Here is a 19,169-nt window from a genome sequence, read left to right on the forward strand (position 1 = left end):
CCCAAAAGGTAGTTTTCAAATATCTTTAGAATTATTGTAAAGAAAACCAGAGTTCTTGGAGATGTCCCTGCATATTCCTATTTATGGGATATTGCACCTCCCTGTGGTGCCTTGCACTAGAACCCTTTGAACCTACCCTTCTAGCAGTGTAACTGTGGCACTCCTGCACCACTGCCCCTCTCCTCAGCATACCCAACATACTGAAGATGAGGCTATAAATGGGGTAGAGCACCCTCCCAATTGCTTCCTCCACAAAGCCAGAGAGATCATGACCAGGATTCTGACAGAGAGGGGAAGAAGGGGGAGAAGCGTGAATACGCAGAGCCATTTCAAAGAACTTCAGTTAAAAGTAAATAACCTTCATTTCTTCTTTCAGTGGGTCTGCATATTCCCACGTATGGGACAGACTGATAAAGGGCACTGAGACTAACATGGAGGTGGGAACATAGTCTTAATTGAATAAAGACTGAAGCCCTCTTGCCAAACCCAGTATCCACTCTAGAAGCCAAATTCAGAGTATAATGCTCGGTGACGGTGTGTACCAAAGTCCAGGTTGTAGCTTTGTAGATCTCAGCATCTGGCACCTGTCTAAAACAAGCGAAAGAAGCAGCCAGAGCTCTAATGTAATGTGGTCAGATTGAATACACTGTTTAATACACCAGGATATATTCTGAGAAGAAACCGTATGCCCCATATTATTCTTGACATACATAAAAAACAGTCTAGATATTTTTACAAAAACTCTTAATTCTGTCCAAATAATATGCAAGAGTCCTTTGGGCATCCAGTTGGTGGAGGACAGATTCCCCTTTATCAGAATGTCGTTTAGGGGAAAAAATACCCACTACCATAGGCAAGAACCAAGGATCAGGTTTAAGAATTACCTTGTCTCTATTAAAGGAAGTAAAAAGGTGAATCAGCCATGACCCCAGTCAACTCACTCACTCCCCTAGCTGATGTAATGGCAATAATGAAGACAGTTTTGAAAGGCAAAAAATAAAACGAACACTCTGCCAAAGGCTCAAATGGAGGTTTTAGCTATATGGTCAAAACCAAATTATGGTCCCCAAAAGGGGCAGGATCTCTCACAGGAGCATACAAGTTTGATAAACCTTCCATGAGCTTCTTACTGGAAACATGAACAGTGATCTACCATCAACCAACATATGATCCGTGGAGATGGCTGCCAAATGAACTTTTAACAATGAATTAGACAACACTTGATTTTTTAAGTACATTAAGTATTCCAGAACACAAGGGATAGAAGACTGTAGGGGAACCAGACTTCCCATGCATCCATGCCTGAAATCTGGACCACGTCAGATGGTGGTAGTTTCTAGTGGACTGTTTTCTAAAACTAACTAGTATGTCCTGCACAGATGACGAACATAACTGCTCAAGAATAGAGAGTCAAATCCCAGTCACTCAAGCCATCAGGTACAGGGACTGCGGGTGCAGATCCTGCGACAGATCTGAGGACAGAGGAAGATGCATGAATGAGATAAGCAAACCACTGCTCACATTGCCACGCCGGGGCAATGAGTATCACCCATGCCCTGTCCTGAAGTATCTTCCTTATTGCCTTCTGTATCAAGGGAAAGGCAAACATCAGACCCTTCCCCGCAGTGCAGAAGGAAAGCATCCAATAGGGACTGACTGTCCCGGCCCATTCTGGAACAGAAACAGTGGCATTTCCTGTTGGGTCTCGTCATGAGCAAGTCCACAACTGGCTGACCCCACCTCAAAAATACAGTCTGAACTCGCTTATCCTTTAAGAACCACTCGTGCATCTGAGAGCCATCTCTGCTCAGACGATCTGCAACTACATTGTTCTCACCTGCCAGATGTAGTACCACAGGATGAATGTCATGGCAGATACACCAATCTCATAACTTTGTCACCTCCACACACAAGGGGGTGGAATAAGCTCTCCCATTTTTCGATATAATATATCACCAATGTATTGTCTGTTATTACGTGCACAACCTTCCCTTGCAGAATACAGACAAATGATTTGAGAGTCAAATCCCAGTTCCAGTATGCTGAAGTGCAATGCTCTTTCCTTGGATGACCAGAGCCCTCAAACTGTCAAGTAATTCAGGTGTGCCCTGTTTGACCACCAGTCTGGACATACTATAAGGTGGTGAGGCATGATAATCAATAATTGAAAGCTGACCCAACTTGGGCTGGGGACCCAGGACATCCAGTGCTGAATGGGTCTCATTCTCAGCTGTGCAGAGCCCACAGGTAGTGATTGCCATAAAACCCATGAGAAACCTTGCCCCTCTATATAGGACAACTTCAAATCTTTAATATACTCTGTCTCATTCTTAGAAACCTGTAGTCTGGCAGAAAAACTCTCCCTTCTACAGAGTTTAATATGGCCCCTTTAAAGGGAATCCTTTGAGTAGGACAGAAAGAATCCTAGGTCTGAGAGAAGTTTGGTCATGGCGGCTATGTGGCTCATCAGGTCCTCATGCACAGCTGCCTTTAGCAGCTAATCATCCAAGAAGGGGTAAATGAAAATACCCTGATTCCTTAAATAAGCCACTACTGCAGAAAGACATTTTGTAAGTACTCCGGGTGCCAAATGGGAGCACCTTGTACTGGAAATGGTGACCAGCAATCACAAATCAGAGATACTTTAGACAGTGGCGTAGCCAGCTGGAAAAAACAGGGGGAGCAGAGATTAAAAAAAGGCACCACCCCCTGGTACTCACCCGGCGGTGCTCGGATCTTCAGCAGCACTTTGGCATTGGGTCCTTCACTCGCTCCGGTCTTCAGCACTGAAGGACAACCCCCCTGGCCACCACAATGCCACCGAAGACCGGAGCGAGTGAAGGACCCAATGCCAAAGTGCTGCGGAAGATCCGAGCACCGCCGGGTGGGTAAAAATTTTAAAGGCACCTAGTAATTAAAAGGGCACCGCGGCTGCTGTCCCGCTCCCCCCCTAGCTACGCTACTGACTTTAGATGATTTTGACAGACTGCGATATGAAAATGCTAAACTAACTCTTAGAAGAGAAGACTCTGCCTCTGAGGACATCAGAGGGGTTCACATCCACCCAGGCATGCGGTTAGGCAGACTGGAGATGGGAGGGCACTTCGCCCCCTTTGTAGCCTCACACTCAATTTGTGGGGTATGCTGAGGAAAGAGGTGGGGCTGCAGGAGCCCCATAGCTACACTGCTAGAAAAAAGGGTTCTACCAAAAGGTGGCATAATATTTCATAAGTGGGAATATACAGAGCTACTCAAAGTGCATTTGCAATATCACACCAGTGTCGGAAAAACAACTGAGAGAAACATACAGAAAAGATCCACCATTAGCATAGCACTAATAGCCATCTCTCTTCTCCACAGCCAATATGCAGTCAATATGCAGTCCTGTTGTTTTTACGTTCGGGCAGCCAAATGTGTTCAATTACCAGATGAAAAGCTGAAAAGAACGTGCTGACTCACCATTGCTGAACATTTCATCATCTGTAAGTTGACCATCTTTAGCATAAAGAACGCCAAACTTAAAATTTACGCAGCCCTGAGAAATAAAAACAGAGCTATAGGGCGTTAATCAGGAAAGGTCAGCAAGTGTACTTTTCTTATCATTTTTCCACTAAGGATTTGTATACAAATCCTACTTATGAAAATATATGGCCCTTATCCTTGTGTTACACAAATATCACGTTTATATTTTTCTCCACTAATTTATCTTTGAGTCATATGATGAAATTCTATTTATGTACTTAAATATATTCACAATGAAACTTACAATCTTCAGCTTTGCACGCTCCACAGTGCCTCACATTACAGTTCTTGTTACAAGAAATGACTGTTACAAGAAATTACATATAAAGGGGAACTTATTCTAAATGCAAAGCTAATATTCGCTGAATGGGTTTTGTGAGTTCAAAGTGATCAGTTTACACTTACTTCTTGCTCTTCAAGAACCAGTAAATCCTGTTTTTTTTTAAAAAAAAAAAAAAGCATGGTTAGCACTCTGACAAAGACCTAGCCATCTTATTTCCACTCCTTTAAAAATCAAAGTTGTTTTCCTTTTCAAGTGACACTTCAAGCCACAATGTTTTTTGGCAATGTCACAGAACTGTAATCTGCACCATCATGTCCTGCCACTGCAACTGAGCAACAACTAGTACAATTATTTCTATAAATAGTGTATTCTAAAACACAAGAGGAAAGAAAACTGTCTCTTTCTTACCTTTTGTATCTCAGGGTGAGGAATTTCCCTAGGGCTTTTTTCAAATTTGTCAAGACTCATGGCACTGAAATGCAATTAAAAATAATAGATTTTGTAAGAGAGAAAGAATATTTTTCAATATTAGCCATTTAGTGTTACACACCTGCACATAAAGAATTAACCAAATAGCCATTTTATCATACATGTTTGCATTCTAATGATCTCTTTGCCATGTGACACTGACTACTACATGGGAATTTTAGAGAAAGAAATGAGTAAGATATTGCATTGCCATCAAGTTAAACCTTATTTTGTTTGCATATAAAGCTCTGAGCTAAGGACTATCATAGTAATCCTTTTAATATGACACAAGAGAGAATTTTGTTTTGTAAACTTTTCCTCCACTTCCTAAAAAGTAACATAAGGGAAGTGAAAATCAAAACAAACAGGTGTATTATTAAGCTTAACACAAAACTACGACCTAAATATGCACAAGCAACACAGGAAAATAGAAAAATAGTCAACTGTATACATAAGAAACAGGATAAAACCTTTGTATATGCAGAAAAATACAAAATATGACTTATTAAACAGAAAAGAGACAGTTACTTTTTCCATAACCGGTGTTCTTCGAGATGTGTTGCTCATGTCTATTCCACAATAGGTGTGCGTGCTCGCCACGTGCACCAGTGCCGGAAGTTTTTCCACTAGCAGTACCTGTAGGGGGGAGAGCCCCCATGACCTCTGTAGGAGCGCCTGCCTGGCGCGGTATAAGGGGAGCTGCGTGCTCCCCCCACCCTCAGTTCCTTCTTGCCAGACAACTCCGACAGAGGGGAAGGAGAGTGGGATGTGGAATAGACATGGGCAACACATCTCGAAGAACACCAGTTATGGAAAAGGTAACTGTCTTTTCTTCTTAGAGTGATTGCTCATGTGTATTGCACAATAGGTGATTCCAAGCTATATCTGTTGGAGGTGGGTAGGAGTTAACAAGTTCCCAGGACGGAGTACCACCCTGCCGAACCCGGCATCATCCCTGGCCTGAGAGACGATCACATAGTGTGAGGTGAACGTGTGAACCAAAGACCACGTGGCAGCCCTATAAATGTCCTGGATGGGGACATGGGCCACGAAGGCAGCCGACGAGGCCTGCACCCGAGTCAAGTGTGCCCTCACAATGGGCGGCACGGGAACCCCCATCAGCTCATAACAGGAACAGATGCACAAAGTGATTCGCTTAGAAAGCGGCTGAGTGGAAATCGGCTGATCTTTTGCGCGCTCAGTCAAGACGACGAACAGTTGCGAAGACTTTCTGAACGGCTTGGTCCACTCGAGGTAGAAAGCCAGAGCTCGCCTCACGTCGAGTGTGTGGAGACTGAGTTTCTCACTAGTCACGTGAGGTTTGGGGCAGAGGACTGGCAGAAAAACGTCCTGACCCAAGTGGTAGGCGGAGACCACCTTCAGGAGGAATGCATGGTGTGGGCAGAGCTGGACCTTGTCCTTATGAAAAACTGTATATGATGGTTCGGAGATTAGGGCCCTGAGCTCTGAGACCTGCCTGGCTGAGGTGATAGGTACCAGGAAGGCCACCTTCCACGAGAGGTGAGACCAGGAACATGTGGCCAGTAGTTCAAACGGGTTCCCCGTGAGACGAGCCAACACCAGGTTTAGGTCTCACTGTGGAAGCAGGGGTTTGGAATATGGGTAGAGACGGTCCAAACCCTTAAGGAACTGGCTGGTCATAGGAGGGGAAAACACAATGTACCCTTGCACCAGGGGATGAAAGGCCGATATGGCCGCCAAGTGTACCCTGACTGACGAGAGCGGCAGGCCCTGGGCCCTCAGGTGGAGGAGGTAATCAAGGATAACAAAAATGGAGGGCACCAAAAATGATTAGGGGACTGGAACACATGACTTATGAGGAGAGGCTGAGGAAATTAGGATTGTTTAGTCTGCGGAAGAGAAGAATGAGGGGGGATTTGATAGCTGCTTTCAACTATCTGAAAGGGGGTTCCAAAGAGGATGGCTCTAGACTGTTCTCAGTGGTAGCAGATGAAAGAACAAGGAGTAATGGTCTCAAGTTGCAGTGGAGGAGGTTTAGGTTGGATATTAGGAAAAACTTTTTTACTAGGAGGGTGGTGAAACACTGGAATGTGTTACCTAGGGAAGTGGTGGAATCTCCTTCCTTAGAAGTTTTTAAGGTCAGGCTTGACAAAGCCCTGGCTGGGATGATTTAGTTGGGGATTGGACTAGATGACCTCCTGAGGTCCCTCCCAACCCTTATATTCTATGATTCTATGATAAGCTGGATCGGGGCAGCCGTCGGGGAAATATCCTGGCCTGCCGCCCACCTCAAAAACCAAGACCACTTCCCCACACAGGAGCGGCGAGTGGAGGGCCATCTACTTTCGAGGAGGACTTGCTGAACCTGTTCCAAGCATGTCCTTTCCTTGCCACATAACCACTGAGCAGCCACGCTGTGAGGTGAAGCGTTGCTAGGTTGGGATGGAGGAGGCGGCCCTGGCGCTGAGAGAGCAGGTCCGGTTGGAGCGGCAACTGCCATGGCGGAGCTACCGCCAGCCCTGAGAGGGTCCCCTACCAGCGCTGCCTGGGCCACACCAGGGCAACGAGGAGGACCCTGGCTTTGTCCGCCTTTATTTTCTCCAGGGCCCTGCTGATCAGAGGGAATGGGGGAAAGGCGTAGAGGAGCTGGCCTGACCAGGACAGAGTAAAGGCATCGGAGATAGCGCCCCTCCCTAGGCCCCCCCGGAGCAGAATCGGCGGCATCGTTGGTTCTGCTGGGTCGCAAATAGGTCCACCTGGGGCGTACCCTACCTTCGGAAGAGCTGGTGAGCCACTTCCGGGTGTAGAGACCACTCGTGCGGAGAGAAAAAATTCCTGCTCAAGCCATCCGCCCTCACATTCCCGGCGCCCAGCAGGTGGAAGGCTTTTAGGTAGATGTCGTGGGCTATATAGAAGTCCCACAGCCTGAGGGCTTCGTGGCAGAAGGAAGAGGATCGGGCCCCACCCTGCCTGTTGATATAGAACATCGAGGCCATGTTGTCCGTGAGGACCCTGACCTACCTTGCCCTCCAGGTGCGAGCGGAAGGCCATACACGCCAGTCGCACCGCCCTGAGCTCCTTGACATTTATACGAAGGGGTAGGTCTTGTAGAGATCACAGGCTTTGGGTCTGAAAGTTCCCCACATGGGCCCCCCAACCCAGGTCCGACGCGTCGGACACCAGCTCCAACGACAGGGCCCTGTCCCTGAACAGGACCTCTTGGAGCCTGTTGTTTGGGGCGGACCACCACCGTAGGGAGGTGATCATAGAGTTTGACACAGTGAGGACTTTGTCCTTTCTGTCCGTGGCCTGGGAGAACTGCAAGGTCAGCCAGAGCTGAAAGGGCCTCATTCTGAGTCTGGTGTGATGGACCACATATGTGTACGCAGACATGTGACCCAGCAGTTGCAGGCAAGCCTTGGCTGTCATCACCGGGAACCTTGTGACCGAGTTGATGAGCCCTTTCAGGGTCTCAAACCTGTCTGGTGGACAAGAGGCCCTGGCCAACATTGTGTTCAGTAGTGCCCCGATAAACTCTGTGCACTGGACTGGGACTAACGTGGACTTGGCATTGTTTATCAACAGGCCCAGGGTAGTACATGTGGACAGGAGGAGCGCCACATGATCCCTCACCTGTGACCAGGAGGTGCCTTTGACTAGCCAGTCATCCAGATATGGGAATATTTGGACCCCCTGGTGTCTGAGGTAGGCCGCTACCACCCCCATACACTTTGTAAAGACCCGGGGGACAGTGGACAGACCAAACGGTAGGACCATGAATTGGTAGTGACTGTCCCACCATGAAACGGAGGAAGTGTCTGTGCCTCTCGAATATGTGGATGTGGAAGTGCGTGTCCTGCAGATCGAGGGCACCGTACCAGTCCCCGGGATCCAGGGAGGGGATGATGGAGGCCAGGGAAACCATGCGGAACTTGAGTTTCACCATGTACTGGTTTAGGCCTCACAGGTCCATGATGGGCCTAAGCCCCCCTTTAGCCTTTGGGATAAGGAAATACCGGGAGTAATACCCCTTGCCCAGGAAGTCCTTGGGCACTATCTCTATAGCTCCTAGGTCCAGGAGCTGCACTACCTCCTGCTCGAGCACAGCCTCGTGAGAGGGGTCCCCCAGGAGAGACGGGGGCGGAGGGCGGTTGGGCGGGGAGGAGGTAAACTGAAGGGTGTAACCCCGAGAGATAGTGTTGAGGACCCATTGGTCAGAGGTTAGCCGCGACCATTCCGGGAGGAAAGCACACAACCAGTTGGAGAAGGGGAGCTTTATTGAGGGTGGATCCCTGATGAGGACTGGTGGGGTCCCCCCGAGCTGCCCATCAAATGTGCCTTTTCCCTGCCTGCTTGCCCTCAGAAGACCCAGGCTGGGGGGCAGGCTGGGATTGCCTTTGCGGGCGCTTTGTGTAGTCCCACTGGTTTTTGTGGGCAGCCTCGTACTTCGGGAGGGTGGCCTGGGCGGGAGCCTGTTGAGGCTTGAACTTGGGTTTTGCGGGAGGAGGGACATAGAGGTCCAAGGTCTGGAGGGTCGTCCGGGAGTCTTTCATGCCATGCAGCCTTGTGTCTGTTTCCTCAGCAAACAGAGCCTTCACGTAGAAAGGGAGATCCTGCATTGATGACTGCGCTTCACTGGAGAGCCCAGAGAGTAGAAACCATGACGCCCATCTTATGGACACCGCTGAGGCCATGGACCGTGCAGCCGTGTCTGCTCTATCCGAAGCAGCCTGCAGGGATGCCCTTGCAACTGCCTCCCCTTCCTCCATGAGCGCCTTAAAGTCCTTCTTATCGCGCTCCCGGAGGGAGTCCTCAAACTTGGGGAGGGATTCCCGGAGGTTAAACTCGTAGCGAACCGGAAGAGCCTGATGATTTGCTACTCGTAGCTGAAAGCTTGACGACGAATAAATTTTTCTCCCAAAAGTATCCAGCCTCCGAGAGTCTTTGTTCTTGGGGGTCGTGGCTGGTTGCCCCTGCTGCTCCCTGTGGTTGACTGACTCGACCACTAAGGAGTTGGGCGCCAGGTGGGTATACAGATACTCATGTCCCTTCATGGGTACAAAGTACTTGCGCTCCGCCTTTTTAGAGATGAGCGCCAATGAGGCTGGTGTTTGCCACAGGGCATTTGAAATTCTTGCCACCCCTTCATGGAGCAGCAAGGCCACCCTGCCTGGTGCTGAAGGGGACAGCACATTGAACAGGGAGTCTGAGGGCTCTTCCGTCTCCTCAGCCTGGAGGTGGAGGCTCTCTGCCACCCTTTTTAGGAGGTCTTGGTGGGCCTGGTAGTCCTCCTGCGGGACAGAGGAGGGTGGGGCCACAATCAGCTCCTCCGGACAGGGTGAGGCCAGTGCGGTGCTTTGGATGTCGTCTGGCACCCGAGGATCCACCACCTGGTCGGACTCCGGGCACGGTACCGAGGACACAGGCCCCACCGAACTTTTTTCTGGCGGTCTAAAGATGGACGCCGATGGTGATTCCGAGGCCTCGGCCAGCGAGTGAGCCCCCACCGGGGGCTGCGCTGGAGGCTGAGCCGGAGGCCATGGTGCCCACTGGTACCACTGGGCCAGTCACAATGCTTGGTGCCATTGCGCTTGCTGAGGCACCAGCAGGGCTGGCTGTTCGGGCTGGCTAGCTTGGCCTGTAGATGGGCGGCTGTGAGGTGAGGCCGAGCTGTCGTATGATCTGCTGCTGCCTCTGGACCGGGAGTATCGGCGGTGCCAGGATCTACATCGGCCAGGGGACTGCGATCTCGACGTGGAGGAGCAGCACCGACAGTAGAAGCTGCTCCGCGAATGGCCTCGACGGGTGGACCCACGTCAGCAAGACGCAGGCGATCGACGCCCAGGGCTATGGTGCCTTGGCGGAGACTTGGAACGGGAGTCCGAGCGGGAACGAAGTCAACTGAATGCTGCGCGCTTTAGCGTTGCCAGTGTAGACTAGCCCTAAATGTTAACACTTAACTATTGCACTTCATGGATAGGAGGATAAAAGACTAGATGGAGGGCAGGGAGGCCCATGTAAGCTGTATACAGTAAGATGAGTAAGACCTTGAACAACACATGGTGAGTTTGCAGGGGATAGGGGGTACATTTGGTTTCCTTTCCTGAAAGTGTGTGGGGGGGGTGTCAGCTTTCAAAAGTCTGCGAAACAGTGCAGAAGAGAATCCACAATATCCCACATGAGAAAGCAGAGGAGAGAATCAGCTAAGGACTCCAATCCATTTAGGAATCTTTGTTTCTTCCTTGGTTGCCTTTACCCCCTCATCCACATTCTAGTCAGATCTCTCCACCCAACTTTGTGAGGCTTCGCCTGGTCTGTCCACAAGCAAGCCCAAGATTTCTTCCTCTCAAGCACCAATTAGTTAGTTCCCGTTAGTGCCCAATTTCTAACTTGAAGGTATTTCCCCGCACTCTGCCCCCCCAAAAAGGTGCTTAGATTTCTCCATTGCCATAGAGGTATCACAAGGCCATTACTTGGCATTCTATAGCACCTGGACTGGAGGCATCTTGCATATATGGGCTTTCCTTAAGAACTGTATTCTTTGTTTCACTGTTTTCTATAGCCATAATGGAAAAGAAAATATGAACAGAAATAAAGCTTTTGAACGACAGAAAAGGAAAATAGGGCACAGACAAATACATTTAATGATATACATTTGTGAATATTTACCTTAAAATAGATTTCACTGATAATGTTTTCGTGGGACTGTAAGGGAGGCATATTTTCTGAGTACCCTATGAAGGAAAAATAATAGGAGAGGTTAAATCAAACGCTGAAATTCTCTATTTAACTAAGTATGAATCTTAGTAAAAACAAGCAAACTAAAGACCAGGATCCCATCCTCAATGTTATTTAAATATATTTGTTAATTACCTGGAAAAGCGGAGGAAGAGAGTGATGTGACAAAACATGTAGATGATGCAACATTATTTAGGCTAATCTAGAGTATAATGGAATGTGAGGAACTGCGGGGGAACTAACAACGTTAGATGACTTAACAGCATGAGGGCTGATGAAATTAAGATGCAGACAATTGCAAGACAGTGCCATTGAGAGGAACACTTGAACTACGCATACGCACTAATGGGTTCTAAGTTATCTGTAACTACTTAGGAAAAATTGTCACTGTGTATCACTATGGACTGCTAAATTGAATCTTCTCAATGTACAGCAGTAGTCAAAAAAAGCAAAACAAAATATTAAGCTTTATTATAATTATAATGCCATTACATAAATTGATAGTATGCCCTCACCTGGAATACTGTATTTAGTTTTGGCCACTCATCTCAGAATTAAAGAAGTGTTGCAGATAAGGACAATGAAAATGATTAGTGGCATGGATAGATTTCCATATGAGGAGAGACTAAAAAAATTAAGGCTATTTAAGTTTAGAGAGCCCATGTAAGAGGTAACGTGTTACAAGTATAAAAATATTGAATTGTACAGAGAAAGAAAGTCAGGTGCTCCTCTTCACAGTCTCATAATACAAGAATGAAGGGACAGCCAACAAAAATTAAGTCCAGTAAATGAACAAACAGAAGAAAATATTTTTACAAAATGCATTATTCAACTTTGGAACTCAGTGCTACAAGATACTGCAGCAAAAATTGCAGGGTTAAATAAAATATTATATATTTAGGTGGATAATAAAAATATTCTCAGTTATATTAGCTAGGATAAAAATTCAAAAGGTATATAAATCCTCATGCATCAGGACTTAATCTAATCACTAACTGTCTTGGGTTAGGAAAAAAGTAAGAGCATGCCTATAGGTGAAGTTAACTACCATTATGGAGACTCTTAAACCTTCCCATAAAGCATCTGATATTAGCCCCTGTGAGAGAGAAGCTACCTGAGTACCTGAACCCAAGGGTGGCTTAAGTAAGACATAGGCACTACAGTCCTGCGTCTGGGGCCTCCGCACCTGGAGACAAATAATTACAGCAGAATCTGAGCTCTCATTTTAAAAAGTTTCTAGTCCCCATGGTTGGGAAGAAAAACTTAAACATTAACTGACTGACACAGTAACATCTCCTTGAGTTTGCAGAGAGCCTGAGATAATAGCTCTGAGAGGTTTGAACTACCTCATTCATCTTAATGGGATATTAATTCCAAGACCTACTGCTGTGGGGAACTCAATCAACATCTAACCATCAGAAGACTGTGCATAGCAGGAGAGAAAAAATGCAATAGGCACCAGCCCATCCACCTAAGCATATGCACCCTAATTACCAAGGGAAGTGCTGAGGATGGGTTGTCCTTGCTACCATCCTTGCCTATCTAGGGCTACGATCCCATGGACTGTCTATTTAAGCTGGGATCCCATGTTGCTGCCTATACCTCTCTGATATGGGAAGGGATAGCTGCCATTGCCACTCTAGGTGCGGGACGGGTCACAATGCAGAGGCAGTGCTCTGGGAGATGTTTGATTGTTAATTTCAGGATCCGTCTCCTGAAATTCCTATAAAACAATTTGTTCTTCTTTGTATGACAGTGTAGGAGACTGGTCTCCCTCTATATTTTGTCAGTGGATCTGGTATCTTCAAATCTGTGGGAATGCTTTCTGGAAGTCCTAGAAGGGACTGCAACTGTACACTGTACTGCAGATCTGGGAATGGCCAACAAGGGACTCTAGAACACAGTGGCATCTACCAGTCTGGCTAGTAATCCACAACCAAATCTAATTCCTAACATTATCCATAATAAGGGTCCTCTTGGACTGGCTGAGAGCCAGAAATTCTTCTAAGGACATACAAACTGATAGCACCTCCCACTTGTAACTGTCTACAGACTGCAGATCTGATTCCAGATCCAATCCAGAATGCAGAGGCAACAGCAGTGGTCCTGGCACTGGAGAGACTGGTTTACTAGGAGAATCTGACTGAATTTTAGGAGGTTGAAGCAGAGGCCAGGCGTGGTGCTCCTCTACCCTTCTCTTCTCTGACGGTGATTTCCTCTCTCTCAATTCTTCACTTCCGGGATCCAATTAAGGTGGAGGCAGCAGATCCAAGTGACAGTTGTGAGCACTACAGTAACAGGAGATTGGATAAGACGACTGATAAATCTGGATCCTTCAATTTCTGGTTTGGATATGACAAACATAGTCTATGTCTACACTACCGCAGTAAGTCGACCTACACTAGGTCAAGAACAAGGAGTAAAGGCCTCAAGTTGCAGTGGGGGAGGGTTAGGTTGGATATTAGGAAAAACTTTTTCACTAGGAGGGTGGTGAAGCAATGGAATGGGTTACCTAGGGAGGTGGTGGAATCTCCTTCCTTAGAGGTTTTTAAGGTCAGGCTTGACAAAGCCTGGCTCGGATGATTTAGTTGGGGATTAGTCCTGCTTTGAGCAGGGGGTTGGACTAGATGGCCTCCTGAGGTCCCTTCCAATCCTGATATTCTATGATACGCAACTCCAGCTAAGTGAATAACGTAGCTGGAGTCGACGTACCTTAGGTCAAGTTACCACGGGGTCTACACCGTCGACTTACCTTACTCTTCTCATCAGAGGTAGAATACAGAGATCGACCAGAGATCGATATGCAGTCGATTTGGTGGGTCTTTAGTAGAACCACTAAATCAACCACTGGTGGATCAATCTCAGAGCGTCGACCCCTGCCCATAATTGAGTTTGTAATTATATTTGCTATTTCACTTGAGTGTTTTTTCACTCAGCATGTAAAAACTCTGCAAGCTAAGTCTACTTGGTTCTAAGATTTCCAGTTCTGAGGCGGTTCTTATTCATGGGTTAGCTCTGCTCACACTGGCCGTTTCTACTGGGCTTTTTTTAGATTTCTCATCCATGGATTTAGGATCCTTTCTAGGTACCTTCTTAAGGGTCAGAACCAAAGAGGATGGTGGAACTGATGATGTGTTGCCAAGCCCATTCCCGGCAAGTGTATATTGGCTTCTTTGTGTACGTAATTGCCTACTCATTTTTTTAAGCAGTGTGTTGCTTGTTTTGGGACTTTTCCGGAAGTGTGGCTTGTGCTTTTTTTCAGAAATTTCCCGCCAGAGAGTGTGATTGGCTCCTGGTTGCGCAATCTGCTAAATAAAAAGCTTTAAAAGGCTGCTTGCGGTTCATTTTTTCCTTTTGCTTTCGGGTTTCTCCTACGTATGCTTGCTGGGTTGCTGGCTGCCTGTCTCGCTCCACGTGGCTGGATGATACTTCCCCACATATGTATCCAGAACCGAAGCTAGTCTGTGCATCTTCTTGGAATTGATGGTTGTATTGGATCAACCAGGCTTTTGCACTTCTTGAAGGAGTAAAGCCTGAAGCCTGTTTTGTCTCTGTCCTCACTCCTGGCTTTTTGATCTTCAGCTCTACCATCAGGATTTCTTCCAGAATGGAACCAATGCTTGAAGAAGTTATACTATCAAATACTAAAAACCTATTTTAATAAAATCTTATACTAAATTACTATAAACCTAGTTTAATATAACCTTATACTAAATAACTATAAACAATAGCTATTATCTAAGGCCTAATAAAATAGCTATCTTGAAGAAAGCTTTAGACCGCAGGTTCAGTCTGATTCCCAGTCCGCCACTGCTGATGTTGGAAGGGACTGAGGCTGTCAGAGTGCCAAACCTTCATTTGTAGCCTAACCCCTAGGACAGGGGTCTCAAACTCAATTTATCTTCGGGCCAATGCCAGTCCTCAAATCCTCCCAGCGAGCCAATAATGTCACTGAAATGGTGTTCAGAAAGAAAAACGTTTATATTGTATTTTTTATTACGAATTTCTTAGAAATAATAAAACTGTCATACAACTTTATATAATTCTGAGCCTGCCAGAGAGCTTTTAGTGTTTGCCAGACATCCGGCAATGCTTCAGTTCTGTCAGTTTGTTGATGTTTGGCCTCAGTGACTGAGCAGCTGAAACCTTCAGAATTGCAGCAAGGTGTGCATCAGATAGTTGTGTTCAGTATTTTGACTTGTTTATATTCATTGTGGAAAAAAGTGACGCTGCCTCCATGGCTGACTCTGCCCAGCGACTAATGATGGTGTCTTTGTCCCTCTCCCCCAGCCAATGGGAGCTGCCATGGGCGGCACCTGCAGCAGACATTGCCAGGAGCATGGCTGCATGTATCTCTTCTCTGCGGGCTGCAGTGGGGAGGTTCTCGGGTTACAGATGGCCCGTGGGCTGGGATTTTGAGACCCCTACCCTAGGACTTCATGATGGTGAGGGAATGGGCAGACAAGGGCCCGCGAGTCCTCCAACAGGCACTATGATTAACTGTCAGTGCATCCCACAAAAGGCAATATGCAGAGACCACTTGAAGGAGAGACATATGTTATGAACATCTTAGAAGCTTTTACACACAATTCAGAAAAAAGGGGTGGGGAGAATCACAGCAGCTAACAGTAACCCTGAAAGAAAAATATCAGCCCTCTAAATTGTGGGCCACACTGTACCTATTGGTACTGGCCCACTCTGGGGGTGGAATGGAGCTGCAATGCCTTAGGAAGAGCTCTGGGAAGCACAATTCAGCTTGGTGCTCCTATGAATATAATGTTCTCCAAGGCATTTAATAAGTTCCATAGGCTGTGTGAAGGGTAATGGGGCCATGGCCCCACCTTCTCTGTGTCCCCCTTTGGAAAGGAGGCAGTACCAGGGAGCATATATTTTGCTGTTGCAGTGCATGTTATTTTCACCTTTCAAAAGCGCGTCTATTCTTTGTAGTAGGGTCAAGAGCATAATGGATCACATTATGATGCTGGGACCCTACATGGTTATGCCAGGGAGACAATAGGGAGAAGGAGCCTCCCTTCCACTTACATCTCCTATACAGGGGGACAAACACAATCCAGCCGGTTATGTTCCCAGCCCTATCACAAAGAAAAGAAATACATTTTTTAGAATCACAAAACATACAATACAACAGCAAAATATTTTACAGAAAAACAAAGACCGAAGAACAACATGTCTCAGTTTTCTTCCTGGTGCTGGAAGAAAACATTCCATTGACATAAAACTATTTAGTAGGTTTCTGTAAAGGTATTTAAAGAGGACTTAATAGACTCCCAGAGATACATTTGCTGACCTTACACTTCAATTTTTATTCTGCATAAAACCACTGTTATTCTTTTGACTTGTAAAATGGCATGAGGTTTATTATCTACTTGATCTCAATATTTCCTGAACACATAGTGCAGTGTTAAGGTCATTTAATAACCCACAGAGGGAAATCCTACAAGGCTCACACCTAGACCATATCAGTTCTTAGCTGTAGAACTCTAACTATAGTATACCTGCTCCTGAAAATTTAAAAGAACAGATCAAATGGTTGCTGAATGGCAAATGTCCCCACAGTCCTTATTTTGAGTACATATTCAGTCATTTTATGCAGCGGGTGTCATATGGTATCACACAATAGGTGGGCACAGTAAGGGCACCATCTTGTTTCAAACTAAGCCTGGGAGGTTACCAAAATTCATTAAGAAGTTACCACTAAAATTGTTATTTGGAAGACTATTTCTGTGAATAAAGGTTTTATTGGCTAATGATCACATCACTAAAGAACCATATCAGATAAACAACAAAAACAACCCAAGGAGACACAAGAGTTTTTATTCATTTGTAGCTGATGTTCATATGTAGCACTTCTGATGACAAACACAGGACTATTAAGGCATCCAGAAGGACCAAACAACACTCACAAGCAAAACTATATAATCTGTACACTGTCCAACTTTTCGTCTACATACAGTGGGTGCAATTAAAAAGTTAATTCCAGTTTTAATTATATTTCCTATATTTGGAATGGATAATACCACTAGAACCAGTAATATCTTGACAACTGGAATGAACGTAAATGTGCCCACCGTACTGATTCAGCAGCCATAAATTGCTAGTCATTTGGACTAGTGTATTCTGAAGTAACTGACACTTCCGCCTGTCATTATATTTTTACCATACAATGGGGGAGTCTAAAGTGCAGAATGAAGAGAACATTTCCCCCTTATAAACAAAAGGAGTACTTTGTGGCACCTTAGAGACTAACAAATTTATCTGAGCATAAGCTTTCGTGAGCTACAGCTCACTTCATCAGATGTATCCGATGAAGTGAGCTGTAGCTCACGAAAGCTTATGCTCAGATAAATTTGTTAGTCTCTAAGGTGCCACAAAGTACTCCTTTTCTTTTTGCGAATACAGACTAACATGGCTGCTACTCTGAAACATTTCCCCCTTACGTTATCTTCATTTTTTAAATTTCCTTTCTGGTGGTTTTATTTTTAATTTTGTTTTTTGTAAAGGCAGTCCACTCATGAGCCAGGAAACATGGAACAAATCAATAAAGATGGTGTGATTCCTATGAAGCATATACCACCAAGAATTGACCAAAATCTCTTCTGCAAAACGCTTGAGACAGGAAGCATGTATGTGGGTGATATTCTTTCGATGTACTCTCACTGCCTGGGAGTGGTATAAATCTGTCTAATTTGTCTGTTTGCTTTTATAGTTTGCATTAATTTTTTAAGTGGTTATGTGTTACGCCACTCCACCAACACTTCATATTTTACATTACCCTTTTCCCTTTAACCCACTTCTACTGCTTCTGACCATGTCACTCCCCTCCTCCACGGGCTTCATCTTGCCTTACATATCAACTTTAAGCTTCTTGTCATCATCTACTTCAAGGCCCTTGACAACTCCATCCCTGCTTGTATCTCACCTCTCTTCTCTTGCTCTGTCTCATCCGTCTGCTCTCCTAAGCCACCTTACTAACTAAACGCTCTCTCTGTATCCTTCTTCTCTCATCTTTACGTCTCCTTTTAGGTTATCCAATAGACACGGATCTTCCTCTCTCTCCTTGTGGCCACACATCCACCCTCTATGCATTTGTATATCTTCTTGAAACACAATTTCTGTGAAGCTTTTCAATGATAATTCGCTACTGTGAATAATTAAAATATGCCCATTTGTGACTGGACTTCTATGCAAGTCATCCAACACATTGACAGTCCAAACTGTATGATCTCGCTAAATGCAGAATGGAAGGCCCATGGAGTAGGGACCATTCCTTCTCCTATGTTTTATATGAAGCTATTCACACTGATACTGCTCCGAAATAGTAAATACTTAAAAATAAGTGAGTTTTAATAACTAGTGAGTTAATGACCTTTAGAGGGTCAGCAGGGAATCCAAAGGTTTCCTGTAGGTGAAGGAAGCCAGGATGACAAAAAACTAGCATCTGGAAACATGAAGCCTACAGACAAGATTTGTTTGCATTCTTTTCTGGGCTTACTCATACCATATATGTATCTCCTGTGGTAACCACAGCACAGTAGCTATGGAAAAATGTTAAGAATTCAGTGGTACAACTGAGGGAAGGAAATGCCCTAAAAAACCATGGAGAGCAGGCAGGCAGGCAACTATTAGTATTTGTTCCTTACTGTTTTTTTCCAGAGAATTGAGCGGTATTGAGGGACACGCTGATTGTTTTGGTTGGAGAGCACGACAGACAGAAAAAAAGGGTTCTTCTCTGCATCTGTACCTATGTAATTCTGATGAACTGGAAAGGAAACACAACAAGTGAAAAACAATTATACAAGGAAAAATCAATTGTTACAAAAGGAACTACATTGTTGGTAGGTTTCCAGCAGCATATTGCCAAAATCTCTTACTCACTTTTTCTGCTGCTGAAACCCTTGTCCATGTGCTGTGATCTCTTGCCTTGATTAAAATAACCTTCTCTTGTTCAATCTCTCTGCCACTCCTCCAGCTCCCACCACTCCACCACCCTCTGAATTCTTCTACTTATTGCATCTAGTTTGAGTTACTCATTCTAGCAGGTCCTATAATAATCTCAGTCAGTCACATTTCCCTCTGAACTCTCTCAAGCCCCATTAAACACTTTCCATTCCTTTTGCTTACTCTATCCTTTGTCCCATTCTCTACTCCTGGTTTT

At 45.6% G+C, this 19,169-nt stretch overlaps 1 protein-coding gene across 14 annotated transcripts in view; it reads right to left on the reverse strand.

Annotated features, from left to right (window-relative positions):
- Positions 1-19,169, reverse strand: part of GARNL3 (GTPase activating Rap/RanGAP domain like 3) — a 227,851-nt gene that overhangs the window by 106,573 nt on the left and 102,109 nt on the right. For 12 of the 14 annotated variants that reach the window (XM_043530540.1, XM_037879520.2, XM_043530542.1 and 9 more), the window contains 5 exons: positions 18,655-18,773; positions 10,925-10,989; positions 4,214-4,277; positions 3,928-3,954; positions 3,460-3,535 (listed from right to left, as the gene is read on the reverse strand). In XM_043530540.1, the coding sequence (XP_043386475.1) occupies positions 3,460-3,535; positions 3,928-3,954; positions 4,214-4,277; positions 10,925-10,989; positions 18,655-18,773 (351 nt within the window). Of the gene's footprint in view, positions 1-3,459; positions 3,536-3,927; positions 3,955-4,213; positions 4,278-10,924; positions 10,990-16,036; positions 16,087-18,654; positions 18,774-19,169 lie in introns of those variants that run through there. The other 2 variants (XM_043530545.1, XM_043530541.1) reach the window with 2 other exon arrangements.

Source organism: Chelonia mydas, chromosome 16 (genome assembly GCF_015237465.2).
Source record: "Chelonia mydas isolate rCheMyd1 chromosome 16, rCheMyd1.pri.v2, whole genome shotgun sequence".
NCBI lineage: Eukaryota > Metazoa > Chordata > Testudines > Cheloniidae > Chelonia > Chelonia mydas.